A 26,379-nucleotide genomic window follows, 5' to 3' on the forward strand; every position below is an offset into this window, starting at 1 on the left:
TCAAAATTTCCCTGGAGGAACCCCTATAGACTCCACTAGTTTGATAGTTCACTAGCAAAATAATGAAGGTTTCCCATATATTTTATCAGTGGCTAAAAAACTACATAGCTCTAACCTGAGACTGCAGGAGATGCATACATAGTGAGCACTTCACACTGGTATATAAAGTAAAGAGAGGTCTTGTGTGACACAGAGCTTTGATTGGAGCTATTGCTCATATAAAGTATAGTACCTTTAATTTAATTGCTTATGAGTACACTAAAATAAAAATCTTTGAGATGTTGTTGTTTATATACTCATTGCCTGAGGTGCCTGTGATACTGTACTCCAGAAAGACTGTTTGGTAGCTATTTATACACACGCATGTGCCTAATAGGGATCAAAGAGTTCATAATTATGGATTTTGATTGTACAGTTAAACCTCTCTAATCCGATGTTCAATGGAAGCCATAAATTTTGCTGGATTAAGGAGGTTGTTGGATTATCAAGTCACCTCTGTAATCCGAAATTGTAGAATCATGTCGGATTATGCAGTAAATTTGCAAGTATTACAACTTTTTCTATTATTGTCAACCAATTAAATGCTTTGGTTGCTTAAATATTATTCTCTGTGATTGCTTTTAATGCTGCTATTATTCTATGTCGGATTACAAAAATCAAAAACAATGTATTTCCAACTCTAGCTAGGGAATCAAATTTTGTGTCGGATTACAGAGTACAGAGGTGTCGGATTACAGAGTACAGAGGTGTCAGATTACAGAGGTTGTTTTCTACACAAAATTGTTGGTAAATGACATTTTGGTCGGAATAGAGAGGATTCTGGATTACGCAGGTGTCGGATTAGAGAGGTTTGGCTGTACTAGTCTAGAACACACACTGTATTTTTTCTTTTGTCATTTGATGAGGAAAATAAGTGTTAATCTTGCTAGCCAGCCTGTATTTGGTGAGACCTAGGGACAGATTGATCAATGTACATGTGTGTGCATTTATTATTTATTTATTTATTATTAATACTGTGCAGACCTCCATTAGGGAGTATAAAGCACAGATACATGCAAGAAAACAAAATGTACAACATTTTAGACTATATAGCTGGATTAATACAAAATCCTTTTCTGAAAGTCATCTACATTGGTTGCTTCAATTGCAGTAGCTGGGAGGCTGTTCCATATTTTGATAGTGGCAGGGAAAAAAGAGTGCAAATAAATGTTTAAGTGGGCTGATACCTGTCTGAATCTGTAAGAGTGCCCTCTTGTACATGTGGTTATTGGCATAGGAAGGTGGTAACTGGAAATGGATGTTTCATTATGTAATATTTTAAAAAGCATGATAACCCGTGAAATTTCTCGCCTACACTCCAAAGATGTCCATCCAAGTGAGTTTAACATCCCTGTGACACTAGACATAAAACCATAATCACCAGTCACAAATCTTGCGGCTCTACGCTGCACCGACTCAACTAAGTTTATGTTTTTATTTGTAAAAGGTGACCACACAACACTAGAATATTCAACAACTGGTCTCACCATAGATATATAGCAGGCTTCTTTCACCCTAGCTGGGCAAGAACTAATGTTTCTTTGTAAAAAACCCCTAACTTGGTTTGCTTTATTAATAATTTTCTTAATATGTTCATTAAATGTTAAATGCTCATCCAGAATAACTCCCAAATACTTTGCATTAGGCACTGATCTCACCTCCTCACCATCCATATGATAACAATACCTTGAGGGGTTTTGTTTGTTTGTAATGCGCAGTAGCTCACATTTGGATAAATTAAACGTCATTTTCCATGTTTTTGCCCATTGTGTTAGTGAATGCAGGTCTTGTTGTAAAATATCATGATCTGCAGCAGAATGTATTGCTCGATAGAGTAACACGTCATCAGCATAAAGCCTAACAGATGATTTAACATTACCGGGTAGATCGTTGATATAGCAGAGGAATAATAATGGCCCTAAGACCGTCCCCTGAGGGACTCCAGATATCACATTACTAGGGCTACTGCTATATCCATTTATAATCACTTGTTGAGTTCTATTTGTCAGAAAATTCTGAATCCAATTGAGGGTATTGTTACGAATCCCATAATGTGATAACTTATGGCACAGACGTTGGTGTGGAACTTTATCGAACGCTTTCTTAAAATCTAGTAACAGCACATCAGTTTGCAAGCCTGAATTCAGATTTTGTAGAAAGTCATCCACAGTTGATAGAAGTTGGGTTTCACAAGAGTGACCCTTTCTAAAACCACTCTGATTATTGCATAAGATATTATTATCCTCCAGGTGTTTATAAATGTTAGAACTAATAATATGCTCGAACACTTTACAGCATATGCATGTTAGGGAAACCGGCCGATAATTCAATGGGCAAGACCTATCGTCTTTCTTATATATTGGAACCACATTTGCATTCTTCCAATCATGAGGTAATTGACCTTGTTCCAATGATGCCTTGTAAATCACAGATAAGATGGGTCCAAACTCAAAAGCAAGTTCCTTTAGAAGTCTAGTTGGAACCTTATCAGGGCCAGGAGCTTTAGATGTATCAAGATTCTCTAAAAGATGAATAATGCCCTCTGTACTGATGTCTATGGGAGGCATTTCTGGGTATGGTGTGCCATCTAGAACAGGCACCGTTGATGTGTCCTCACTTGTGAAGACCGTGGTAAAAGCCTCATTGATTAAATCTGCCTTGCCTTGTGGGTCACTAAAAACAATTCCATCATCCTGTAGAGTTGCCACACCACAGTGATCATTCCTTTGTGATTTGATAAACGACCACAATTTCTTTGAAACTGATCTTCCTTGTCCGGCCAGATTATAAATATAATTATTATATGCTCTTCGACATTGCTGTTGTGACTCCTTTTTAATTAGGTTATACTGTAACCAATCTGCATGTGTGCATGTGTGTGTACATTAACTATGTATCATATTGAGAGAAGCCTGTGTGCCCATGCTGTACAAATGTACCACAAGACAGCTTGCCAGTAAGCAAAGAAATCATTTCACTATAGGCCCGCATCAAATATGTCATCATATTACTTAGGCTGGAGTGCTCTGCCATCACAATCATATTGCAGGTGATTGTTCAGATTTAATTTCTTGATAACTTCCTAATAGAGCAGTCAGTGGAGATCACCCTACACTCTAATACAATGATCTACTGACTGACAAATGGTATCATTTTAATCCAGACAAATGTGTGAACATCTCCAAATATCCCTCAAAAAGCATCCCCTCACATCACAGTTGGCCACTAACCACAAATACTGTAAAGCAATAATTAATTATGATAGTAGTCTTATTTGATCTGATCATGTCACCTACATCTCCCACAAAGCAAACAATGCCGGAGGTTTCTTGCAAAGAAATAAGCCATCATACTGATCATTTCAATGATAATTCCTTTGACTGGAATGCTTTGACAATAGACACTATTTTATCATCCAACCTTAATTGACACGGATTACAATCACTACTTAATTTGAACATTGATTATGATAATGCTATGTACATGATACTGTTGCTGAGTATATTATGTACATTAAATATGTACATTAAATACACAATAGTAATTTTAAAAACATTAGGGCAAAATTTATAGAAATTTTATAATTATTTGCTTATCTTCAGCCCATATGTGGAGATGTGTGTATGAGTACATGCAACAGTGTGCGCGTTGTGCCCATGTTGCATAAGCATGTGCATGCATGTGGTTTTCACACACATTTCACAAACTTATTAGTTAGGCATAATTACCTCTGCATAATTATATATATATAACCTTGTATGAGTATGAGTATAAGTGCGTAGACAGCATTTAACTAACAGTATTGTGTTACAGTGCTACGTATGTATTAATCACCATGTCTACTAACAACTGAAGCTATTGGATTGCAGATCAAAAGTTGCATCATACATTATAGAATCGATATTGCATACACATAATGGAAGTGGACATGTATTAAATGGTTGTAGAGAAACACATCCTTGAGAAATCCTCCCTAGGTGAAAGTCAAGTTACGCTAAAATCATTGGCCTCTCTTGAAATTCATTATCTGACACGTGTACAAGTGACAAACCCACATCATGCATGGTATTATTATTATATTTGTTACTGTGCAAAATGTTGTGCACAGGTGTGATCATACTGATGAATGTTATGGTTAGCCACAGCCCCTCACTCTTCAGTAGCCTAATAAAAATATGAACCAGCAAGCCGCGTTTGATTTCATCATAGGGTGTGTGACCTATGGTTTCATGCTTTCATGAATAAGTCCAAACATGCAGCCGCATTAATAGTTAGGGCGCGCGTCAATTAGCCAGGCTATCAAGTTACCGGTAGTCACGCGCTTACCCACAATTTACCATCCAGTAACCGCTAATAATAAACATATGGCTGGACTACTGTTGCTAGCTACTTTACTCGGATCGCTGTCATTGGCAGCATATGGTGCTACTCCAAATGTGATATTCGCAATGGCGGATGATCTGGGATGGGGTGACGTCCAGTATAACAATGGTAAAGCTGCCACACCCAACCTGAACGAAATGGCACACTCCCCCAACACCATACTCCTACAGCGATATTACAGTGGTGGTCCAGTGTGTTCACCTACTAGAGGAACTGTATTAACTGGTAGGAACCATAATAGGTATTGTGTGTGGACTGCTAACGCCGGAAATAGTGATCCGGATTTTAAAAAACCGGAGCATATGCCTTTGCCTTACTCTGAAGTCACTATAGCGGAAGTAATGCGAGATTCCGGCTATTCTACTGCCATGTTTGGTAAATGGCATTTAGGAGATTTCAAAAAACTTCAAAATGGCAACTCAAAGTGGCCAGTGTCTCATCCAGGAATGCATGGGTTTGACCAATGGTGGGCCACCGAAAGATCTGCTCCAACGTGTACACTCAACTGTGCATGCTTCCCAAATGCTACCTGTATAGAAGGACATAATAAAGGCCAACCGCCATGTACAAACTATTACACTAATAATTCAAATACTATTGAAGGCTGGCCAGATGCTATTCCTGGAGATGACTCTCATTTTCTCTTTACACTTGCAGAGAAGTACATTAGGGAACAGGTCAAGTTGCAAAAGCCATTCTTCCTCTATCTGCCTTTCCACACAGTTCATATCCGTTACATTGCAACAGATGAAATGAGAGAGAAGTACCTCAAACAAAATTATACTGAGGAGCAAGCAGATTATTTTGGAGCCATAACTGCAATGGATGAAGTCATTGGAAATTTGCGTGAACTGTTGAAGGAATTAGGGATTAGAGATAACACTTTGTTTTGGTTTGCCAGTGATAATGGAGCACTTCACGGTAGTCCAGGTAGTGTAAATGGTTTACGAGGATACAAGACTTTATTGTACGAAGGAGGAGTCCGTGTTCCAGGAATGATAGAGTGGCCAGATGTGATCAGTAGTAACAAAGTGTCATGGTTCCCAGTAATATCTAGTGATCTACTACCAACTGTTCGTGATATACTGGGTGTTAAGCCTAGTGATGATCGTCCAATAGATGGTATTTCTATACTTCCATTTCTACAAGGAAAAATGGACCATAGAAATCATTCCATATATTGGGGCTTTGATATAGGTGGAAAATTTGATGGCAAATACAATATGTCTACCAGTGGGGACCAGTATAAGCTTATGGCTACTTATGAGAATGGTAAAGTGTTTCGTTATTATCTTTATGATTTATTGAATGATCTTGAAGAGACTACAGATTTGAAGGATAAGCTTCCTACCATAGCCAATAAACTGTTGAGTCAAATTGAGGATTGGAGGAAGTCTGTGATGGCAAGTGTTGAAAAAGTTGGCTGTCTTAATGTTTCTGTTGCAGATGATGAACAATATGATGACTCTTGGTATTAAGATTAAGGATTTGGTATTTGTAAGACTCTTGGTATTAAGATTAAGGATTTGGTATTTGTAACTTAATGTTAATCAATGCTTTGTCAAAGACTAATGAATCATATGTGTATAGATGAACCTACCTACCTTATTTTGTTGGTATCAGTACCTACTTGAATCATTATTTGCTATAACAATTATAACAACATGCAAACTACCAGCTATAGCGTATTCCACGTGCAAGACTACTTATAGTAGCTATAGCAACAGGTGACACTTCATAAACCGCATGCACATACATAAATCCGAGCCCGCCCCGCCTAGCTGAACAACTTCCGGCTGTAATATTACAGTAGCCTCGTATAGTGGACCTGAACTATGTTGGTATTGTTGTTGATACTTCACTACGTAGCACATCATTGTTACGGTGTTGGGCTCAGTCCGATCAACGTTGACCAGAGTATTGATTGTGACATTCGCAACCTCGCCTACCAGTACGCACAGAAACTACTTCCACAATATGGACAGTTTCATGCTGTCTACGATGCTCTACAACTACACAATTGTAATATCAGTCTGAGCTCTGAAAAGCTGTACGAATTTCGTCCATTTCGTTATCAAAGCTACAAAGAAGGGGTGGAAATATTCGTTGACGTTGTTAATGGAGATGACAATAATAATGGTGACATTAATCATCCACTAAAAAGTATAAAGGAGGCGTTAATGTTGTTCAGATCACAAGTGGTTAGGTCTGCTACTACAATATTTCTACGTAAGGGCACATATTATTTGGAAGAGACCATAAGGCTAAGTGCTGCCGATAGTGGGTTGACATTGGCAGGCTACAAAGATGAAGCACCAATCATTAGTGGAGGAAAGTTGTACAGTTTCACATGGAAGCCATATCATAGCATACTATATCCAGATCTGAAGATATTCACAGCAGATTTATCCCAACAATCTCCAGTTGCTTTTAGTCAATTATTCATTAAAGGTCGTCGAGCAGTGCGTGCTCGTTATCCTAACGGAAATCCTGAAACAACAGGTCTCCACACAAACCCAACAGGGTACTTTGCTGATGTCGGTAAATGGCACGTTAAACTACCAGCTGCTGGTACACCACTTGTAATAGATAATCCTATACGTAATGGAACACACTTTCCTTATTTTTCCTTAGGAGTAGGAGGTAGTGTGTCTGTGTTTGATCCTCCTGAGTCTTATTTCGGTACTGCTGATCCCAATTCTGCTCATACCTATCTTGTTCCTTATGCTATACAGTATCCGGCTAATGTCAGTTTTATAAATTGTACATGGAGTGAGCCGAGTACTGGAGAGTTGCACACATTTCAGGGTCAGAGATGGGGAAATTGGATATTCCAGATTGATAGCAGGGATGATAACACTAGGAACATATCATGGAACAAAGGAGGCTTTCAAGTAAGCATATGTTCAGTTTGTATACACATAATTTGACATGTGTACTGAATCTATTGATACATAATCAATGTTGGGCACATTACATTACTCCTTGCTTCTGCATAGTTACAATCTAAGGTAACTTAGCCATTACAGTAAAAGTTGCTTAGTGTAGCCCAGCTCTAGCTATGTCAGATCGAACTCATGCCTATAGCTATATGATAATAGTTTTAGCTGTAACCTGATGTATTATCACTAGCTTCAGATACTTTGTTATGTCTTCACACTATGAATAGTAACTCAGAAGCCCAAAAGTACTATTATTACATAACATGTTACTTTAATATTGTGTTATTCCCAACACTGCATGTACATAGCCAATATAATTATGTCCATTGCATGTCATATGCAATGGACATTGCATGATACAGGACTCAGTGGCCATGGTCTCAGTTTCTTATTGTTATTTTGTCAAGTTGTGGTTCTATACTAAATCTAATTGACATAATTGCCAATTAAAAGCAGTTACTAATAAATTCATTACTTACTATGTTGGTTAATTAGCCTGGTAAGCCTGTATTCAACCTGCTAAGCCTATATTTAGGCTTTCATCCATACAAACGAAGAAAGATCCTACAGCCACTACATTATTCACTAGAGTTTCAATGATACAGTGTGTAGACGTATCGATATATTGTCTCTGGTGTATCACGATACAGCGATATATTACACTATACAAAGTGGAGTCTATGCAACATTGTTTCGTGTTCAAAATTAATTCCGAGTTTTAAGGGTTAATTGTAGTGTTCAACATTGTATATACCACAACAGAGTCTTACCTGAGAGTTAATTCTTTCATCAGATTTACTAGCTAAGGCCTCAGACTGCATTTTTTTTGACATACATAACTTTTTCATCTGAAGTATTATGTTGCTCCTGTTAGCCTAGGTTGTAGCAAGAGTTTATAATATACAATATTACTACTTTATATTATGAACTCTTAGTTGTAGCTAAGTCAAGGTCATTGCTTGAACCACTTTGTTGCTTGGTGTAGCACTTTTAGCACTACACCAAGCAGTGCAGCACTTTATATTGTGATATTATCGTAACACACAATGGTGTAGCACTTTTACACAAAATTTATCAAAAAATTATTTTTAGGACATTAATAGAGACTTCTAGTAGTTCAGATGGTGTAAAGTGTTGTACTGCTATTTTTCAAGCGTAAGTGCTACGTTTGTCATTAAATTATTACCATAGTTGCTGTTTATGTTTCATGATAATTTATCGTATCATGATGAAAAGATGTGTAATAATCACAATAGGCGATGTACAAAAGCGTACGACACTATTAAAGTGGGTGGTATGATGAGGCACCATAATAAGGATCATAGAAAATCAATGAACCATAACTCCCACTATCCTAGCTCAAAATATGAAGAAAAAAAACACAATGTGTTTCACACGAACCTGTATACAACTTATAAGCTAAGCTTTATCCACAGTACCTGACATTCACTGTTAAATATACAAGTGTAGTTGCTGTATATATGTTAGTGTATTGGCTACTAGTGATACCTACTATATCTGATGAAGGTTCTAGCAGACCTCCCTACTTAATTCTCTCTCAAAAAAACATAAATGGTACAATGGGGTTGATTAACAGTTCAAATACCAAGTACAGAAGGTTTATATTGTATGTAATACATACTGGTCCATACTGGTCCATACTTGATACTCATGTTTAGAAAGCTGCACAAGCATATGAACATTGTATTTGCCATTGTAAGTTTAGTTGCACCATCTCATTGCATTGTAGTGATCATGTCAGGCACATACAGTGTCACACATGCTGCTAAGGTGTACTTAATGGTCTCACCAATAACGTCACCTGTTTTTGAAGCCTTATACTGTATAATAAATTCTATAGGAGGCTAGAGGATCAGGGATAGGAGCTGAATGGTTTGTAGAAAACATCTTTGAAGAGTTGGACTCACCTGGAGAATGGTTTTATGACACTAAGAGTAAGATGCTCTATTACGCACAGAATGGAACCAGCTTACCAGAAGAAGGTGTGACTCCAGTACTTGATGAACTTGTTACCGTCATTGGGACACAGGATCAACCAGTTAAAAATATTACAATAGCCAATTTGACTTTTACACACACGTCCACTACGTACATGTCAAGTTATGAGGTCCCCAGTGGTGGGGACTGGAGTGTACACAGGGGAGGGGCAGTGTTTGTTGAAGGAGCCAAACAAGTGTTAGTACAAAACTGTCTGTTTGATTCTCCAGGAGGAAATGGACTTTTCCTTAGTAATTATGTCCGAGATGCAGTTGTGGAAGGAAATGAGTTTGTGCGGGTAGGAGATAATGCAATTGTTGCTGTGGGTACTGCAGATCTCATTGATGGTACTAATGGTAATCAACCTCGAGGTACTCAGGTACTTGGCAATCTTGTTCATGAGATCGGCATTTATGGCAAGCAAGTGTGTGCATATGTACAATCCGTTGCCTGTCAAACAAATCTAGTTGGAAATGTTTTCTTTAATGGACCAAGAGCTGGTATCAACTTTAATGATGGATTTGGTGGTGGTAACATATTAGAGAATAACCTAATGTTCAACTTTGTGAGAGAAACTGGTGACCACGGACCATTTAACAGTTGGGACAGACAACCTTACTTGACTAAGTTAGCTAATGGATCAGCCTCCCTCATACCAGCACAGAGTTTCATCACTAACAATTTCTTCATCTGCAACTACCACTCCACTTGGCCTATTGATCATGACGACGGCTCTTGTTACTATACTGACACATATAACCTGTTAGTGTATGGTGGATACAAAAACCACCTCGGTAACAGCAAGACAGTTACTAATAATCTATATGTATTTCCCGATGCTGTACAAGGCTACAATGATGATGGTACGTTAGGTAAATACTTAACTAGGCCATTTTGCCAGAACAGTGATGGATCATCTATAACTAACCTACCATCAGGATGGGGTGAAGTATGGACCAACAATACTTGTGTTATCACCAGCTCTGTAGTGTATTATAATGACAAATGTAATGTTGCCCATCTAAAGGGTCTGGTACCATTCACTGCTAACAATCACTTCTACACTGCTGATGGTACTGTTGTTATTACTTGTGGTAAAAAGAAGCTCACACTAGCAGAATATCAGAAACTGGGTTACGATATTGGTAGTGTTGTGGATAAGTTACCATCTAATGAACAAATCATTTCATGGAGTAAAGAGCTACTAGGTCTGTAGTCACACAAACCAATAAAGATTGAATTAAAATTTATATAATTATTGCTTATATTTCCAGGCCGCAACTCTAAGGATATGGCAGTCATACTGGAATAATAGGTATTTATGGTAAATCAGGTACTTATGTTGACATTATGAAATACTCTATTAGAGAAGACAACTCTGATGGGTAAAAATGAAATATTCAATATAGCAACCATCCAGAAATATTAGAAACAACTTTACCAGAAGCCATGGAATGTTAATTGAATAACTATACTGGTGCTTGCTTTCCTGAAAATGTTATTATCTGGCCTATGCTTTGCCACAAGTCTATGAAAATAGTTTCATTAATACAATTATGGTCTAGGGATAGCTAACAAGGTCAATCAGTGCTTCATTGTAAGTGCACATATTGATAATGATTTGTAGTATGGTTACAGTAATCAAACATCACATGTGCCCAACAATGTAATATCACTATCTACAGAATAGATACTGTCATACAGTGAATGGCATTGAATCTTTTTGGTTTATTGCACCACTCAGTGCTGAAATGTACCATGTGTAGGTACCACCTTATAAATGCATTTAACCAAAACGTGTCAGTACACTATCCTAATTTGCTGCAACATCATATACATGTTATTGTTTAAGTCTGAGTCCTTGTAACTAGGTTAGGTAATCCTAAGGCTACAGCACAAGTTGCTGTAGACCTTCAGTGCTGGTCACTGTAAAGTGCTGATAATAATAACATGTATATACTACATTCTTGAAACCATATCTTCACCTATGAAAATGCAATTTTCACTCTGCTTGTGCCAATTTGTGTATATATAGACTGCTGAGTTTCATTTGGAATTAGGAGATACTTTGAACAAATTTGTATGATGATAACCAATGTGTGGTTTAGGAAGTACTCCTGGCATTGACAATCCTTACACATGCATGCTTTTATTTATAAATGAGCGGTCTATACTAGCACTTCAGAGACAGATCTAGGATTTCCCAAGGGGAGTGCTAAGCTAGGGGCATCTATAGTGGGGGCTAAATATGTGGTGACTGATTGATACAACTAGTAGCACATTGTGAGAAGCTCACTCATCATGAGGAGCATGCGTTATCTAGGAAGTCTGAGGGCATACCCTCACAGAAAATTTTTGTAAATTTAGCTTTCTGAGAATACTGAGATGGAATTTGGCAATAATTTAAGCATTGTGAGCCACTTTAAATATATGTGACTGAATTTTGGAAAATCACCCATATGGGCGCATTTGACACCTGAAAATAATGATCAAATCACAAACCTTATAGTGTAAATATACTTTTTAATAGTTGTAAGCCATTCTCAATACCATAAATTATAAGAAAATTGTTGAAATATTTTTAAAGCTGTGCCATGCACTTTTAGCAACCCACTAAACATGAAAATTCTATTTATTTCACGTGCGCCCATGTGGGTGATTTTCCAAGATTCAGTCACATATGTTCTTATTCTCTAGCAGTGGTAACCAGCTTTCATATAAAAGACACAGCATAAATGCTGCAGAATGGTTTGAGTTCAAAGTTCAAGTAGTCTAGGAGTTGGTATTTGTTCTTTACAGGTTAAATTTTATTGATGGATGTATTAGAGTAGTTGACTGTTCTATTAGAGTATTTTGATGTTTAGCAGTTTTTAATACCCTATATGTGACCGGATTTGCGAAAAGGTACCTTTTTCACACACAAAATTTGACCCATTTTTTGACCTTTGAAACTTCATAACATTTTGATCATGGCATATAATTGCTTGAAATTTTCAATAAATGTAGCTACAGTATCTGGCTACATTTTGATACTAAGAGCAAGGTAATTAGCATATGGAGTCAAGTGTTACAGCGTTTTGTTTGCTGGTATGTCAAATGTGTGGAAAAGGTACCTTTTCGCATATCCGGTCACATATAAATTTATCTTCCTAGCTACAGCACATAGTAAAATTTTGGAGGGAGTGCTTCAGCCCCCCATACACCCCCTCCCCTAAATCCACCCTTGCACTTTAGCAGACCACAGATGTATATATGGTATGCTATCTGCGGTCACTTAGTATGATGTACATGTTTCAGAAGTATTGATCATCATACTAAGTGATCACAGGTAGCATACCAATTAGTATGAGCTTCATATTTCTGAAGACTAGTAAACAGCTACAGATTAAGATTGATAAATGCTCTGATTATGGCATTTCTCATGTGTAGGCCCTTAAAGTATTGAAAAGGTGAATGAGGTCCCCACCATAAGTTTTCCATATGTGAATGTAATATTATAAACTGTCATGCAGTCCTAGCAAACATAATGTGAACACATAATTGTGATACAAAACTTTACACCGTCAGACTGTGACCAGTAGTACTTGTCTTAAACATGTACTGGCTATGAGTAATCCTCTATCTAGATGACCAGTAACCATGTGATCCATGTCACAAGTTAGTTATCTTACTAACATTTCCATTATAGATGATATTATGGGTCAAATGACTGTTCAATTAGAGTGTATGTTCAGTTAGAGGAATATTAATGTTCTACATCCATCAAGCAGATGTCACACATCATAACTATCTAATCACCTAATCAATGAGGCTATACATATAATATTTTGTATTTACTGAGAAACCGATGACCAAAGATCATTAAGTTTTTAGTTGGGACAGTCAAATATACTTGACTATATAGTTAATGGGTCAACCTCACTCACGTCAATGATAAAGACAGAGTTCATTATCTTGAAGACAGTTTTATCGGTACATCTATCCTGATGCCATAAAAGGCTATAATTAATGCTGATGATACATTAGGCAAATGTTTTAGTTAAGCTGTAATTACCGGAACAGTAAGGCCACATACTGTTAATTTTATATTTCAGATCCTCCCCCCACATTGTGACATTATAATGCAAGTTTTCATCATTGTTTCATCATCTCTATATATGTTTAATGATGATTGCATGGAAGCAAGAGACTAACTTGCTTACATAATTTAGTATAGAGGAAGGCAGGCTAGATGGGCTGAAGACCCACCTTAATGTCAGAGGATGGGGCTTTAATTAAAAACCCTATCACTTCTTAGGATAGCAGGATAGTGATCAATAACAGATCAAAATATTATGCTAATACACTAACTACAATAATATATGCAATTATATATAACAGTTGGGTGCATGTACATTATAATGAATAATGAGCTGCCAACCCTCATTAGATTAGGTGATCTGAAACATAAAGTCAATAATAAATGGCCTGATAGATGATCTACCATCAGGATGGGGTGAAGTGTGGACCAACAATACTTGTATCATCACCAGCTCTGTAGTGTATTATAATGACAAATGTGTTGCCCATCTGAAGGGTCTCGTACCATTCACTGCTAACAATCACTTCTACACTGCTGACGGTACTGTTGTTAGATGGTAAAGACAAAATCACACTAGCAATATATTATTGGGTTATGATATATTGGTATGCAGTGTCGTGGATAAGTTAGTGAACAGATAATTTCATGGGGTAAACAACTACTGTTACAGTGAACCTTAAAATTTATATGGCTGCCTTATTATTGTCATAACAATATTTAGCTGAACTAGCATATAAGATGTCACAATTGACTCCATATACAGCAGACAACAATACATGGTGAATCATCACGTACAACACAGCAAATAACTAGGGGACCACAATTACACAAAGCTAGGGTATAACATAATAGACTATGAAATAGTTTAAGACTCTATAGTGGTAGCAGTTACAGCTGGTTCATCCTGCTTGCTACGTTTAGCATCATCCTCCGGCTGGGCATTGTCCCTTGGCTAAGAGAACAATATATGGAGTAAAAGGTACAAGAGTTCACAACTTACCCTTTTGCGGACTAAATGTGAAATATCTGTAGCTGGAGCTTTGCTAACCTGTGTATAAAGATGATTACTTGATAACTAAGTATGAGGTGCTTACTGCTGCTGTACATGGAGAGTCAAAGGCACTAGAAGGGCCAGCACCATCTTGTTGCATAAATGACCTTATTATGTTGGCCATCTGCCGGTTAGCATCCTTTGCATCCTCGATCTGTAAGAAGAGTACAATAAATGAGGCAAGCAATTTACACATGCACATATACATGTATAATATTATCATGCTCCATTGCATTTAATTCATTTGTGTGAGCCTAACAAAGCAAAAAAAAAAATTGCTTTATGCACTATCCCATCACAGGAAAAGCACATATAGTCGCCCTTTATTGCTATACATTTGTGCACTGTGCATATATGTAGTGAAGTTGCAAACTGACATGAATGTGCTACTGGAGGAAATGTGTTGAAATACCACTTCCATCATATGTGATCATGATGTGCTGTATAGTCACAAATTCAACCTATTCTACATACAGTGGTACTGCCCAAGTGCAACATCACACTCGCTCGAACATGCAATTTTGCTCGAGATTTAAAAAAAGTGCTAATAAAGGGACATGGCAACTGTTTCGCTTGTGATTCTCGTGAGGGAAACAGCTGCCACGTTGTCTCACGAGCAAAACAGTTACCATGCCCTTTAATTAGCAGTTTTTAAAATAAAAATCTTGAGTAAAATTGCATGTGCGAGCGGGTGCAATGTTGCGCTTGGGCAGTCTGCAAAAACACATAATTATGTTGCAAATTTAACCTCATATGCTAAATGTACCCTTGGGTATACAAATCCAAGATTTTTTTTGCAGCGCAACTCATAAGGAGAAAGAGTAATTTTGGCAACCTAAATTAATTAACAAGTTTCTGTCTGGTTCCTTCTACATATACAGCACCTGACAGACTTTGGCAGTATATTTAGTTTGAGAAAAATTCTCAACAACTATATATAGTTATGTGCCAACTTGAATAATAGCTAAGCTGATTTCTTATGTAAGTCATCCAGCCATTGTGTGTAGGTGACTTTCTCCACCCAACTAGATGGAGATATAAGGCTATCACAAACAGCTAGCTTCAATGCACTAAAGACTAGCTAGTAATTATATGCACATAACAGGCAAGTTTCGTTTTACTAAGCTTCAACTATAACGGACATAAACGGAGATATGACATGCAAAGGCGCCTCGCGAAATATACCTACTGTGTTTCAAAATTTATTTTTGTAGCGCGAGAATTTTTACAGCGAAATCACATAGACCTGATAAACGCCGACATGCCACCCAAGAATGCACAAGATACTCGAAGGGACAACTTTAGCGCTCAAGTTGTAAAGATACTAGCTGAGCGCTCCGGTGGAAAGTGTGCCATATGTCGAGCACCAACTTGGGGACCCAACGATTGTGCTTTCAAGGCGACTAACATCGGACAAGCGGCACACATTACAGCAGCAGCGCCTAACGGGCCTCGCTACGACCCAACGATGAAGCCAGAAAAGCGACGTAGCGCGTTAAATGGAATGTGGTTGTGTGGAAATTGTCACCAAAAAATAGATAAAAATGTGGGTGAGTATCCAGTTAAAAGGTTGCAAGACCTAAAGAAGCAAGCAGAGGATGATGCCAAGAAGGAATTGGGCGTGGCTGCTGCAAAACCAAAATCCTTTAGTGATGACTCACCTATCACCATAGCAACAAGTGCCAGTGCAATCATGGAGATACGCAAGGCTAAGAGCATGCTACAAGATTCAATCCAGACTCGAGATACGAATTCACAAGCTGAAGATTTTTTAGAAGAAATAAAATACATTAGTGTGGCAGATCATGATTACCTACCAGCTGTAGGCACTGAGCTGTTACAATATTACTGGCTCCTTGTGAATTACGATAGCAAACAAACCACCTGGTTACAAATTGTACGTCTACTGAAAGAGGTTGCTGATGCGTACCACACTACTATGACACAAGATGATGTGGACACAATGTGTACCATAGTGATGTACATGATAACAAACAAGACCAAAGATGGTAACATGACGTACCAATCAGCAACAGTGTTCCTTACTAATCTTGCCCGACAGCTGAAAAACAGAAAGGATATCACTAACACTGCCCAAGATGAACTAAACACCGTAAAAGCAAACACAGGGCCAAAACGTGGTACTAGAACAAGACACGGTGGTAAAGATACAATAGACGGTGGTGATGACAGTGGTGATGATAGTGATGGTGACGAAGCATACAAGTATCCAGCTGTTGATGAATCACATGATTCCAATGAGTGGGTGTACCTCTCAGCAATGTGTGACCTAGTGGAGTTGGGAGATGAAGAACGAAGACAGAAGGAGGTTAGCTTGGAAAATGAAGGATACATAACTTACGTTATATAACAGATATTTTTATAGTTATCTAGAAACATTTATTTTATATATGTAGGAAAATAATTATTGTATATTATACCCTATTGTACTGTAGTACAGGTGTGTATGTATTGAGACTGTGAAGCTTATGATTTGGCTGTTAAGCTACACAATGAAATTAAAGTGTAAAATGATTTGGGTTGAAGTCTCAAATATCAAAACTTATGCAATACACAAATTTGATGGTTTAAAGCCATAGCTGGTTACTTTGTACTGAAAGAGATTGTAGATTGACAGCAAAGAGTGAGATGTCATTAGTCATGGAGAAACCTGGATTGTATAAAGTTTTGAACTTGAAAACAAAGGCTCACTTTTATAAGCCTCTGAAGTCAGCCTTCATTGACTTTCATGTTATGTTTTCTCCAGAGTATCACATACACACTACACACATGTGCACTACCTGCACATACAAATTCGCTACACATGTACACATTGAATACACAACCTGCCTGCCCACACACACACAGAGTACGGCAGCTGTGAGAAACACAGCTATTGCTGCCCAGCAAAATGCCTGTGCACTACTTTTGTGCAGGCAAATCCTCCTGGGACAGGATCAGTAACCTGCACAAGGACCGTCCAGATATCATGGAAAGAGGTCGTCGAAGCCCAAGTTCCACAACAACCCCAGTGCCACAAAGCGAGACCAGAACAGTTGGGCATTTGCTTCCCCCCTCCCTCTCCCACACACACTAATTGAGCCTTGAGAAATTCCAGAAACACTGTGTTTCCCAGACAACTTACTTTACTGTCAAGATCTGGCATCAACTCTTTTATGTCTCTTAACTCCTTCTGATACCCCTCCTTATCTGTTGCTATAGCAACACAACAATAACATGATACAAGTTAGTAACACTTACTGTTCTCATCAGCAATAAGTGAGTCAAGGTGTTCTAAATAAAGACCATTCAAAAGTAAATATAGTTTGTGATGATACATGCGTACTGTGTACAAGGGTGGAATACAGTTTTATCAAAGTAGGGGGTTACTTCTAATGCATTCTCAGTTACCTGAAAATGTGACATGCTACTCAAGAAAGCTTTGTACTTTAAAGTCTCTTAGATTACTTCTGCATTCTGAGGTACTTTAGAATAACAAGCAATTTGAAGCTGCAAATGCTTTTGGTGCGTTCTCAGGTACCTGAGAAAGTGATATGCTGCTCCAGAAATATTTGCATTTTAGAATTTAAGAGGGGTGAGAATTTGTCAAAGGGGGGCACCCCCCCAATTAAACCTTGAAGAGTCTAATATATTTGAAACTTTTATGGTTCAACGAGAATTCACAACAACAAACTTTTGACAAAGTTTTGATCGGAGGATAACAACCAGTTGTATCACATGAAGAACCTCAGCCAGGGTTTTTAGTTTACAAATGTAGTATTAGTTGAGCTGTCAAAACTGACCCATTGTTCCTGTTAAGGTGTTCTTGGCTTTTTGGTAGGCCTGCAGGTTATACAAACAGGTCACATGATCTCATACAGTAATATCCACTAACTTGTATGGAGTTATCGTAATCCTTGATCAACATGTATGATAGTCCTAGTTGGAAGTGTCTGTGGTACGACAACAGATTGTTAACACAATAATTATTTTCAATTGGACATTTTACAGTGGTTAGGTTTTACAGTACCTCGATACAGTGTAGTTTAAACACTATAGGCAGGGACACAGGGTGTATCCTATTTGAGCAGGCAGTATTAAGGATGGCACTTTTATACTAGCAGCCTTAAATGTAACTACTAGGGAGGCTATTATTGATGAACATATATATCAATATTACCAAATGACAGTGGTTTAGCTACACCTAGAACACAGGTAAAGCAACTGAAACTCAGCCTGTTAGTCCCCAAGTACCATTAGATGACCGCAGAAAACCACGACAGGCTGACTGTCAAGTGGTTTGTACGTAAACAAATAGGACCAATTGAGTTAAACAATTTATAATTGTGCATTCAAGAGATGCTTTATTGTACATGTCAGCTAGTGGGTGTGGCTTACAGTTCTGCAATGCTGCGATCATAGTCAGGTAGCAGGGATTGTCGGATGTCCAGACTGGCTGTGAAGTCCTTGATGGCTTGTTCAAACATGTCTACAAGGATCACATGATCCCTGCTGCACACAGCTAGCCACACCCACCTGACTCCAATCCTATCTCTCCCAATAGTGACATGATATCAGCTTGTCTCAGCTTGGCCTCTCTTGTGTCTTGCCTGAGGAGAAACATGCAGTATGTTGTTTTACCATTTCATCAAAGTAATAAAACTTAACAAGTGTCTTGGTCTGGTGACATTAACTAAGACCCATTACCAGTTTCACAAGAAATTACCCCGTAGGAGAAAAAAATTTCATGGGATACAAATTTTCATGGATTTCATGGGTGTCTTATCCACGAAAATTTTGTAGTTCCTGTACAAGTTGTATGGAGATCGATGTCTAAACCACAAAAATTGTTCCACGAAAATTTAATACCACAAAAATTTCTTGCCCTACGGTAGTAGAAATGGCACACATATTTGTAGCAGTTTTATGAAGGACAATAGCATGCAGTGAATAATAACCTGTCACTTATACCCCTGTACTGTATACCCCAACACTAAAAATTATCTTTGGAAGTAGCTGATGCTACAGCTACATGTATACTGCACATGCCGCTACATTCCAGTAGAACAGGTAATGGGTCTAAACATCACCAGACCACATACAGCCAGCATTTATAATCAGAATATTGATAAGTGCCTGGAGCATATTGGTCTGACAACGCAAGACTATATCATACAATACACAATGTCACTTTACTTGGATAAAATAACTCGTGATAGCTCAAGAACTTCCCAGGCTAACTGGAGACCAGTAATATCTTCTTGTACATTGGAGCTATTCCCTTGATCATGTGAGCTACCAGCTTGATCATGTGAGCTACCAGCTTGATCATGTGAGCTACCAGCCTGATCATGTGAGCTATCCTCCTGATCATGTGAGCTATCCTCCTGACCATGTGAACTACTCTCCTGATCATGTGCACTGGTGTCTTGATCAGGTGATTTACTTTCTGATGCTTCTACATCATGTTGATCTACTCCAGAACTGTTTCCTCCTTGATCATTTGATGATCCTTCATTGACAGATGTTTCTTTCACAGCTGATTGGTCAGATTGATCAGGACCCTCATCCTCATCCTCGGATGATGATGATGGCTGTCCATTATTGTCAACTAGCAACAGTAACAATGACTGACATAGAAAGATCATTGAAAAGCTCATCAAGAAACCTTTCAGTACATTTAGAAAATTATACATACTATGTCTGAGGTTACTACATCCAATAGAAACCTGTGGTCTCACCGGTGGTTGCTTGCTACATTCATAACATGAAAATCGGCAAAGCCAAATCAAAATGTTGCTCCTTACTGTTAGCTTACTTTCTGGACAAGACAAGAATTATTGACGTTCAGATTTAGGCATTCAATACACCAATGTCATTATGGTGCTGACACAATAAACTCAAAGGATAAATCTCAATGCTAGCACCTACAGTTTGCTCCCTAACAGCTCACTTTCTGGACAATACAAGCGTCATTCTAGCCTCAGTAGCCTGGCATAGTAACCACTTGATACTGGCACTATAATCACATTATGGTTATGAAGTCATGCTGGTGCAGTGGCACTGACACGATTTCAATGCTAACATGCATTCTTTCTTTAGCTACCTACTGTACTTCATTCAGAAACATTTTCTAAATCATTTAGAACAAGCCGACAAGGTTTCTATGCTATTTAGAGCCCCTCAGAAAACGTGGGCTTTGCTGTGGGTAGTATCGTCCTCAGGTCTCTAGCGTAGAAACCTTGTTCTAAAGTCTACTGATTAGGCAGACAAACTAGCATTGGAGGGCATGTTATCATGTTTAAATCACCAACAACTTTATTATAGTGATTATCACATGTGATCATAATGAAGACAGTACCATTGATATTATATACTACATATCTACGACGGCTCTTACCAGGTATAGAATCTCCCAACACAGATGGCTCTAGGCTAAAGTAGCAACACAAAAATACAGCATAATACAGTACACTCCTATAGTGCATCTAGATAAGTGCACATACCATAGTATTAACATATGATTCAATATCTAATGTATATCTTACTTACCGCGCAGCCTCTAGTAGCGCCCTCCCATACAAATAGGAGGGTTCTGCTAATTCTGCACACAACGGGCCATGCTCCTTGGCTCTAATGACACAAACAATGACACACACACTACCAGGGTATACGTGACACACTCACATCTTAGAACAAGCTCTAGCATAACACAATATCGCGTTATGGATGTTTTGGCAGGCCATATTTCGTTTACCAAGCGCTAACAACTCGCTATAGGACATCTCATCCGAAGGAGCACTAAAGTAGACGTAATAATACGTTCATTGTGTCACCGTACTCACTTCTTCTCTGAATCTTTCGGCATGTCTCTGATCTCGCGCCAACTGGTTCAAATCGCGGTAAAGAGGATCACGTGTCCCTTGTCGAATTGGAGAATCACGTGTGTGGTACACGTTGTCGCTTTCGCATATTCTTACTATCTTAATCAGTGATTACAGCCATGCCAGTCAACCCGGCCAAGTTACAGAAACTACAGGAGAAACAAGGCCAAGTCAGAATTGGCGGAAAAGTGAGTTTTTTTTTGTTCGCGGATTCGTTTCGTTTGTGTTCTCAAATGACCTGTTGTTTGGTAGGGCACAGCTCGTAGAAAGAAGAAGGTTGTGCACAAGACGGCTACTGATGACAAGAAACTACAGAGTACTCTGAAGAAGCTGGCGGTAAATAGTATACCGGGTATTGAAGAAGTGAATATGTTTAAAGATGACGGCAACGTGCTACATTTCTCCAACCCTAAAGTGCAGGCTTCACTACAGGCCAACACCTTCGCCATCAGCGGGAACTGTGAGGACAAACGTAAGTGGTGTGCTTTAGTTAGAATTGTCGTCGATTTCCTGCCCTCACTACATTCTATGGGTGTTAAATACTGTTTGGGTTAGTAATGTGGTGGTTGCCATGCAGTGTGTGTCCATGCATGCATGTGTGTGACACAGGCCAAGTGGTAGAATTGTCACAAGTTATGATGTGTAACTATACTTGCATGACTCCAGCTAACCTATTTTATAAATAGGAGGTAGAAAAGTGGCCTAGTCTATATGTCTGTATCAATGTAATAAACAGTGAAGCAGATACCATTTGAACTGTCCTCATCTTTGTCCAGGATTTGTACAGCATCTTGTCAATGTGTAGTTACTAGTTAGGAATTTTTTGGGGAGGAAAGTTGTTCAATATAGCTGCTGTGTGCAACTAACTCGTGGTGGTTTAGGACTCAAGTTTGGTCATAGTGGGCATAATAACTGGTAGTAAAATAACCTGACTGCAATTAGTTGGTGACAGTAGCACTAATGACAAGGCATCGTTACTGAAAATGATGTGGGCACAGATGATGTACTCTATTGATGTCATGTTGCCCAAACAGTATTCACATGTTCCTTGTAGGGAGAGATGTGATTAGTTGCATCATCCACATGTTGCTATGTATTCACATGGCACATTGAAAATGATTAGTTTTTTTAACCATCAAAAATATCACAAGGGTTGTCACATGAAATCCCTCAAACAAATCCAGAACTCCGGTGGGAATAAGAACTTTGAAGTAAACAATGCATCTTGGGGGATATCTTGAAACAATGTTGCCAACTTTCCCTTTGAGAAAAAAATGGTTTATTAGATACAGTGTTATAGGTTCCATAAGGCACCAAACGATGACTTCTGGGATATATTTTGACTCACCATCAACTTATACTGAAATGACCATTCCCATGTGCAAAGGCTAGTTTTGTTTAAACTCGTAGAAAATAGTCCTGAAAGAAGATTCGTGATAGAGATTGTTTGTTTCATGTTGTTACACTTACAGTACCCATTTTAGCCAATTTTACTCTTTACGTTTAATAACTTATAACTTTAGCGTTGTATCGATATGTGTATTTTTTTCAAACAGTGTTTATAGTGGGATCCAGACCTTTGTGAAGAGTGATTGGCTAATAGTATTTCTGCTTCGTTACTAATTCAAATACTTCCAAGAGTGGCTAATATTGACTGTTAACTGATTATTCAAACAATTATCGGTGCAACACTAAGGTGGTTAATGCTACTGTATGTAAACGACATGCCAGCAAAACCCCCTATTGCATAACACGCACTGTAGTCCACCATGGAACCAGCTTTCTGGCCATATACTTCATTGCTCAGGAGAAATTGCAGTCCAAGGGAAGCTGAATGTCGCTGCTACTGTATGAGTACTGTTGCTGACACTTTTAGCATCCCAGCGCTTTCCCAGCAAAATAAAGTAAAGCAGTAAAACTGTCAATTTGTTATTGACATCAAAGTCAATTTGTTAATAATGTACACTCTTTTACCACATCAAAAGAATTTTGAGTAAAGTAGAGCAGTGCTGTACCACTCTAGCACTCTTTAGGGAAGCCCCTGGCATCCACTATTTCCTTCAGCTGCAGTAGCTTCCTCTTCACGTTTTCAACATGTTCTGACTATTCAACCACTACTGTTTCTTATCGGTTAGGTAGCCACTGCAATTGCAAATTAGAGCCAAAAAGAATGTCATAAGGAGATAACCCTATGTTGGAATGTTTGGTGGTTCTGTACATAAACAGTAGGAGCTGTGTTTCTCTCACTGACTCTTTCTCCACATGAGTCCAAATCTAGTACCGATTTATCCCTTCAATAAGCCTATTACCCTTAAGATGGTATGGAATTTCTTGACTCCAAGGCCTTATAGAGAATCGGATAAGATCCTGCTCTCAAAATTGAATTCCAGATCAGAATGTCATTTCTTGGGTGGCCCAACTAAGGTGAATATTTCATCACTCAAATTTATACAATCCTCTCAGCTGTCTGGTCTGGCATTACCATGGCAAATTGCCAGTTTGAAAAATAATCTTGAGCATTGATTTCCATTTGTGGAGACAGGAATCTTGAGTATATATATATCCAATGCCACCATCTCCAGAGTTACCAGTTGAAATGGGGTGCAGAGCTTCGCTTAACACAGAACTTACAGCGATCTACCACCCTCCTTCCCATTCCAATCCAGTAGGCCATACCATATAGTTTGGACATTGTGCCGTCTACTCCCTGATGTCCTGAATTGTTGTGAGAAGTTAAAAAGAGCTTCTGGAAAACATCAATAGCATCTGATTCTGTCATAGTGGGAGACTTGATCTTGTGATACACAATGGATCAGTGTATGGTGAACTGTGACCAGAGTTGTCTGTATTGCTTAAAGGGAAACTTGGTCGGGAAATTTTTTGTGCTAAGAATTAATCACTACAGAAAGCACAGGATCTATTCTTTGGACCAATGGACTTGTACTATTTGTGCTGCCTCAAAATGGAGGGGAAAATGCAACCAAAGCAACTAATCATCTGGACTGCTGGTTTGTGTTGCCAGGGCGATGAACAATTGGAAAATTGTATGCATGAAGTTCCAAGGACCACATTTCCAGACATTGTGATCGAGCTCTACTAGACTTTGATGACTTAAGCCACTTCAACAGTTTGTGAGTTTGAATGACAATGGTGCACCAATCAGGTAGTGCCTAAACTTCCTAGTGGCCCATACTATTGCCAGACACTCTTGTTCAATAGTGGCATAAAATTCTCTGTTTTGGTCAGAGCTCTGCTTGCATACTCAACAACAGTACCATCATTTGTTGACGGGACAGTCCCAAGTCCCACATCTGAAGCATCTGTGGCTAATGTGACTGTCTCGCCCTGCTTAGTAGGATAAGCAACTATTGGATATGAAGATAGTGATTGCTAGAGAGCTTTATAAAGGCCTTCTTGTCTTTCTCTTCCAACTTCAAGAAGACTACCTTGTACCCAGTCAGGTCAGTGAATGATGATGTCTGCAAATCTGGGGATAAAACGAGGGTAGAAGCCAGCTAAGCCAAGGAATGATCTGATATATTTTGAGCACATAGGTCAAGGCCACTCTCTGCCATTGCGCTTACACCAATATTGGAGTATTCAAAACTGAGGTACGACACGCTGCTCTCATTTGGAGTTGGGGGGGGGGGCTGCATATATAAGTCAACAGTAAGTCCTGGGGGTACTTCCCTTGGGGTGGCTAGCAATTTGAGTTAGAGCAAAACTGTGTCTTGGTGGGCATTAATTAGATGATGCAGCTCAGTAGTGCGAATGTTTGGCTGGGAGACCTTGTAATGCTTTATCAACTAGCTTCTTAATGAATCATGATGACTCGTTGATATTCTCCCTTCAATATGAACTTCTTGCCATTCAGTTCTTCACAAGCAATAAGTCTCCCTTCTGAGGATAATCATGCCAAAAGAACCATCTCAGGTGCTCATACATGTCCACCTTCAAATTAAACATGCCCTGAAAGCGACTCGTTTGCATTGTCCCATTCATTATAGCAGTGTTTGAACCACAACTTGGTATCTTCTCCATGGATCGGCTCAGATAGGACAATAACTAGGCCTGCCATGTCATCTAAGGGTTTTGACACCAACGTTATTTGACAATGTGCTAACAATCTTTTATCATGTGACACACAATAGATACAAAGACGTAATTAGATTATAATGGAGAGAGCTAGAACATGATTGTGCAAACAGTGTATGCATGTAAAGAGTGATTCTCCCAATGTCACAGTTCATAAGGCATAAAAATATGAAAATCCATACAATTTATGATAACTAAGAGGTGGTATTTTATAATTATTACATTCCTAGCATATATAGCCTGCCTTAATCTTATATTTTCAAGCAGTTAACTCACATCATTGTTTGGATGGTCGTGAGATTTGGTTGTTACCCCATTCTCCATATCTCATATATGTTCTAGGGGCAATTGCCTCACTTCCTCAGGAATTATAACACGTCATAGAATTTGTTGATTTCTGTAGCTATGACAGAAATGTTGCCAGGTATTTTGACGCAGTTGGGAGCAGAGAGCCTGACTGGATTAAGGAAACTGGCAGCTAACTTCACACAACAAGGTATGCACCGTGACATCCCTCGAGTCTGTTTGTGATTTCCTCTGCTGATCTTCCAGGGGATACCCAAGACCAACAGATAGCTGAACAAGATGAAGATTCTGACGACGTACCAGGTATGAGATGTGATGGCAGGTAGTGTGGTGTAATATGTGTGTTGTCATCTCTATAGATCTGGTGGAAAATTTTGATGAAGCTTCTAAATCAGAAATGTGACAGTAGTTACCTGGCTGGCTATATAGCATCTAGTGTTGTATATTACTTATCAATTCAATTTTGATAATTTATTGTTTAATGTACACTCATACTGAGGTGTGAGTAATGTTGTGTCTGCTGCTTGGTGACGTACAGGTAGGTGACTGTTGGAAGGATTGCTAATTAGTTGGGAATGTGATATGGCTACACCTTGCACT

The 26,379-nt window shown here is 38.6% G+C and overlaps 5 protein-coding genes across 8 annotated transcripts; 4 read left to right on the top strand and 1 right to left on the bottom strand.

The window, feature by feature from the left end:
* The first annotated feature begins 4,371 nt into the window (after positions 1–4,371).
* LOC136255719 (N-acetylgalactosamine-6-sulfatase-like) lies at positions 4,372–6,087 on the top strand. The gene has a single exon (XM_066048553.1). The coding sequence runs from the start codon at positions 4,404–4,406 to the stop codon at positions 5,898–5,900; it is 1,497 nt and encodes a 498-aa protein (XP_065904625.1). The 5' UTR covers positions 4,372–4,403; the 3' UTR covers positions 5,901–6,087.
* A 142-nt stretch (positions 6,088–6,229) lies between these two features.
* LOC136255777 (uncharacterized) lies at positions 6,230–10,825 on the top strand. 2 transcript variants are annotated; one of them, XM_066048670.1, is made up of 4 exons: positions 6,230–7,316; positions 9,226–10,570; positions 10,637–10,677; positions 10,730–10,825. In XM_066048670.1, exons 1-3 carry the CDS (start codon positions 6,258–6,260, stop codon positions 10,672–10,674), a joined length of 2,442 nt encoding a protein of 813 aa, XP_065904742.1. In that variant the 5' UTR covers positions 6,230–6,257; the 3' UTR covers positions 10,675–10,677; positions 10,730–10,825. The 2 variants fall into 2 exon arrangements, with proteins under 2 accessions (XP_065904742.1, XP_065904741.1); XM_066048669.1 differs by having other exon boundaries at positions 10,637–10,736.
* A 3,314-nt stretch (positions 10,826–14,139) lies between these two features.
* On the bottom strand, positions 14,140–21,450 carry LOC136256771 (protein HGV2-like). The gene is made up of 14 exons (XM_066049793.1): positions 21,340–21,450; positions 21,182–21,295; positions 21,047–21,127; positions 20,895–20,929; positions 19,691–20,105; positions 19,031–19,104; positions 18,893–18,983; positions 18,390–18,447; positions 18,298–18,337; positions 17,756–17,788; positions 17,640–17,710; positions 14,538–14,648; positions 14,444–14,491; positions 14,140–14,395 (listed from the first exon to the last, which is right to left on the bottom strand). Exons 1-14 carry the CDS (start codon positions 21,360–21,362, stop codon positions 14,309–14,311), a joined length of 1,281 nt encoding a protein of 426 aa, XP_065905865.1. The 5' UTR covers positions 21,363–21,450; the 3' UTR covers positions 14,140–14,308.
* LOC136256772 (uncharacterized) lies at positions 15,668–17,029 on the top strand. The gene has a single exon (XM_066049794.1). The coding sequence runs from the start codon at positions 15,756–15,758 to the stop codon at positions 16,863–16,865; it is 1,110 nt and encodes a 369-aa protein (XP_065905866.1). The 5' UTR covers positions 15,668–15,755; the 3' UTR covers positions 16,866–17,029.
* Positions 21,406–26,265, top strand: LOC136256773 (transcription factor BTF3 homolog 4-like). 3 transcript variants are annotated; one of them, XM_066049796.1, is made up of 5 exons: positions 21,406–21,566; positions 21,631–21,850; positions 25,877–25,969; positions 26,026–26,082; positions 26,139–26,265. In XM_066049796.1, the coding sequence occupies exons 1-5, from the start codon at positions 21,498–21,500 to the stop codon at positions 26,180–26,182; spliced, it is 483 nt and encodes a 160-aa protein (XP_065905868.1). In that variant the 5' UTR covers positions 21,406–21,497; the 3' UTR covers positions 26,183–26,265. The 3 variants fall into 3 exon arrangements, with proteins under 3 accessions (XP_065905868.1, XP_065905867.1, XP_065905869.1); XM_066049795.1 differs by having other exon boundaries at positions 25,877–25,968; positions 26,016–26,082; XM_066049797.1 differs by having other exon boundaries at positions 25,898–25,969.
* The last annotated feature ends 114 nt before the right edge of the window (positions 26,266–26,379 follow it).

The sequence above is a fragment of the Dysidea avara genome, chromosome 5 (genome assembly GCF_963678975.1).
Source record: "Dysidea avara chromosome 5, odDysAvar1.4, whole genome shotgun sequence".
NCBI classification, from domain to species: Eukaryota; Metazoa; Porifera; class Demospongiae; order Dictyoceratida; family Dysideidae; genus Dysidea; species Dysidea avara.

What these genes read in the sequence shown, in the direction of transcription:
- LOC136256772 (XM_066049794.1), top strand. Translation starts at nt 15,756, where the DNA reads ATGCCACCCAAGAATGCACAAGATACTCGAAGGGACAACTTTAGCGCT.
- LOC136255719 (XM_066048553.1), top strand. Translation starts at nt 4,404, where the DNA reads ATGGCTGGACTACTGTTGCTAGCTACTTTACTCGGATCGCTGTCATTG.
- LOC136255777 (XM_066048670.1), top strand. Translation starts at nt 6,258, where the DNA reads ATGTTGGTATTGTTGTTGATACTTCACTACGTAGCACATCATTGTTAC. An exon ending in GGAACAAAGGAGGCTTTCAA is followed by an intron (nt 7,317 to 9,225) that starts GTAAGCATATGT and finishes TAAATTCTATAG; the next exon opens with GAGGCTAGAGGATCAGGGAT. An exon ending in ATGGAGTAAAGAGCTACTAG is followed by an intron (nt 10,571 to 10,636) that starts GTCTGTAGTCAC and finishes TTATATTTCCAG; the next exon opens with GCCGCAACTCTAAGGATATG.
- LOC136256771 (XM_066049793.1), bottom strand. Translation starts at nt 21,362, where the DNA reads ATGCCGAAAGATTCAGAGAAGAA. An exon ending in GCTAGAGCTTGTTCTAAGAT is followed by an intron (nt 21,128 to 21,181) that starts GTGAGTGTGTCA and finishes TTGTGTCATTAG; the next exon opens with AGCCAAGGAGCATGGCCCGT. An exon ending in CACCTTAACAGGAACAATGG is followed by an intron (nt 17,789 to 18,297) that starts GTCAGTTTTGAC and finishes GTCTTTATTTAG; the next exon opens with AACACCTTGACTCACTTATT.
- LOC136256773 (XM_066049795.1), top strand. Translation starts at nt 21,498, where the DNA reads ATGCCAGTCAACCCGGCCAAGTTACAGAAACTACAGGAGAAACAAGGC. An exon ending in AAGTCAGAATTGGCGGAAAA is followed by an intron (nt 21,567 to 21,630) that starts GTGAGTTTTTTT and finishes GTTGTTTGGTAG; the next exon opens with GGCACAGCTCGTAGAAAGAA. An exon ending in CGGGAACTGTGAGGACAAAC is followed by an intron (nt 21,851 to 25,876) that starts GTAAGTGGTGTG and finishes TGATTTCTGTAG; the next exon opens with CTATGACAGAAATGTTGCCA.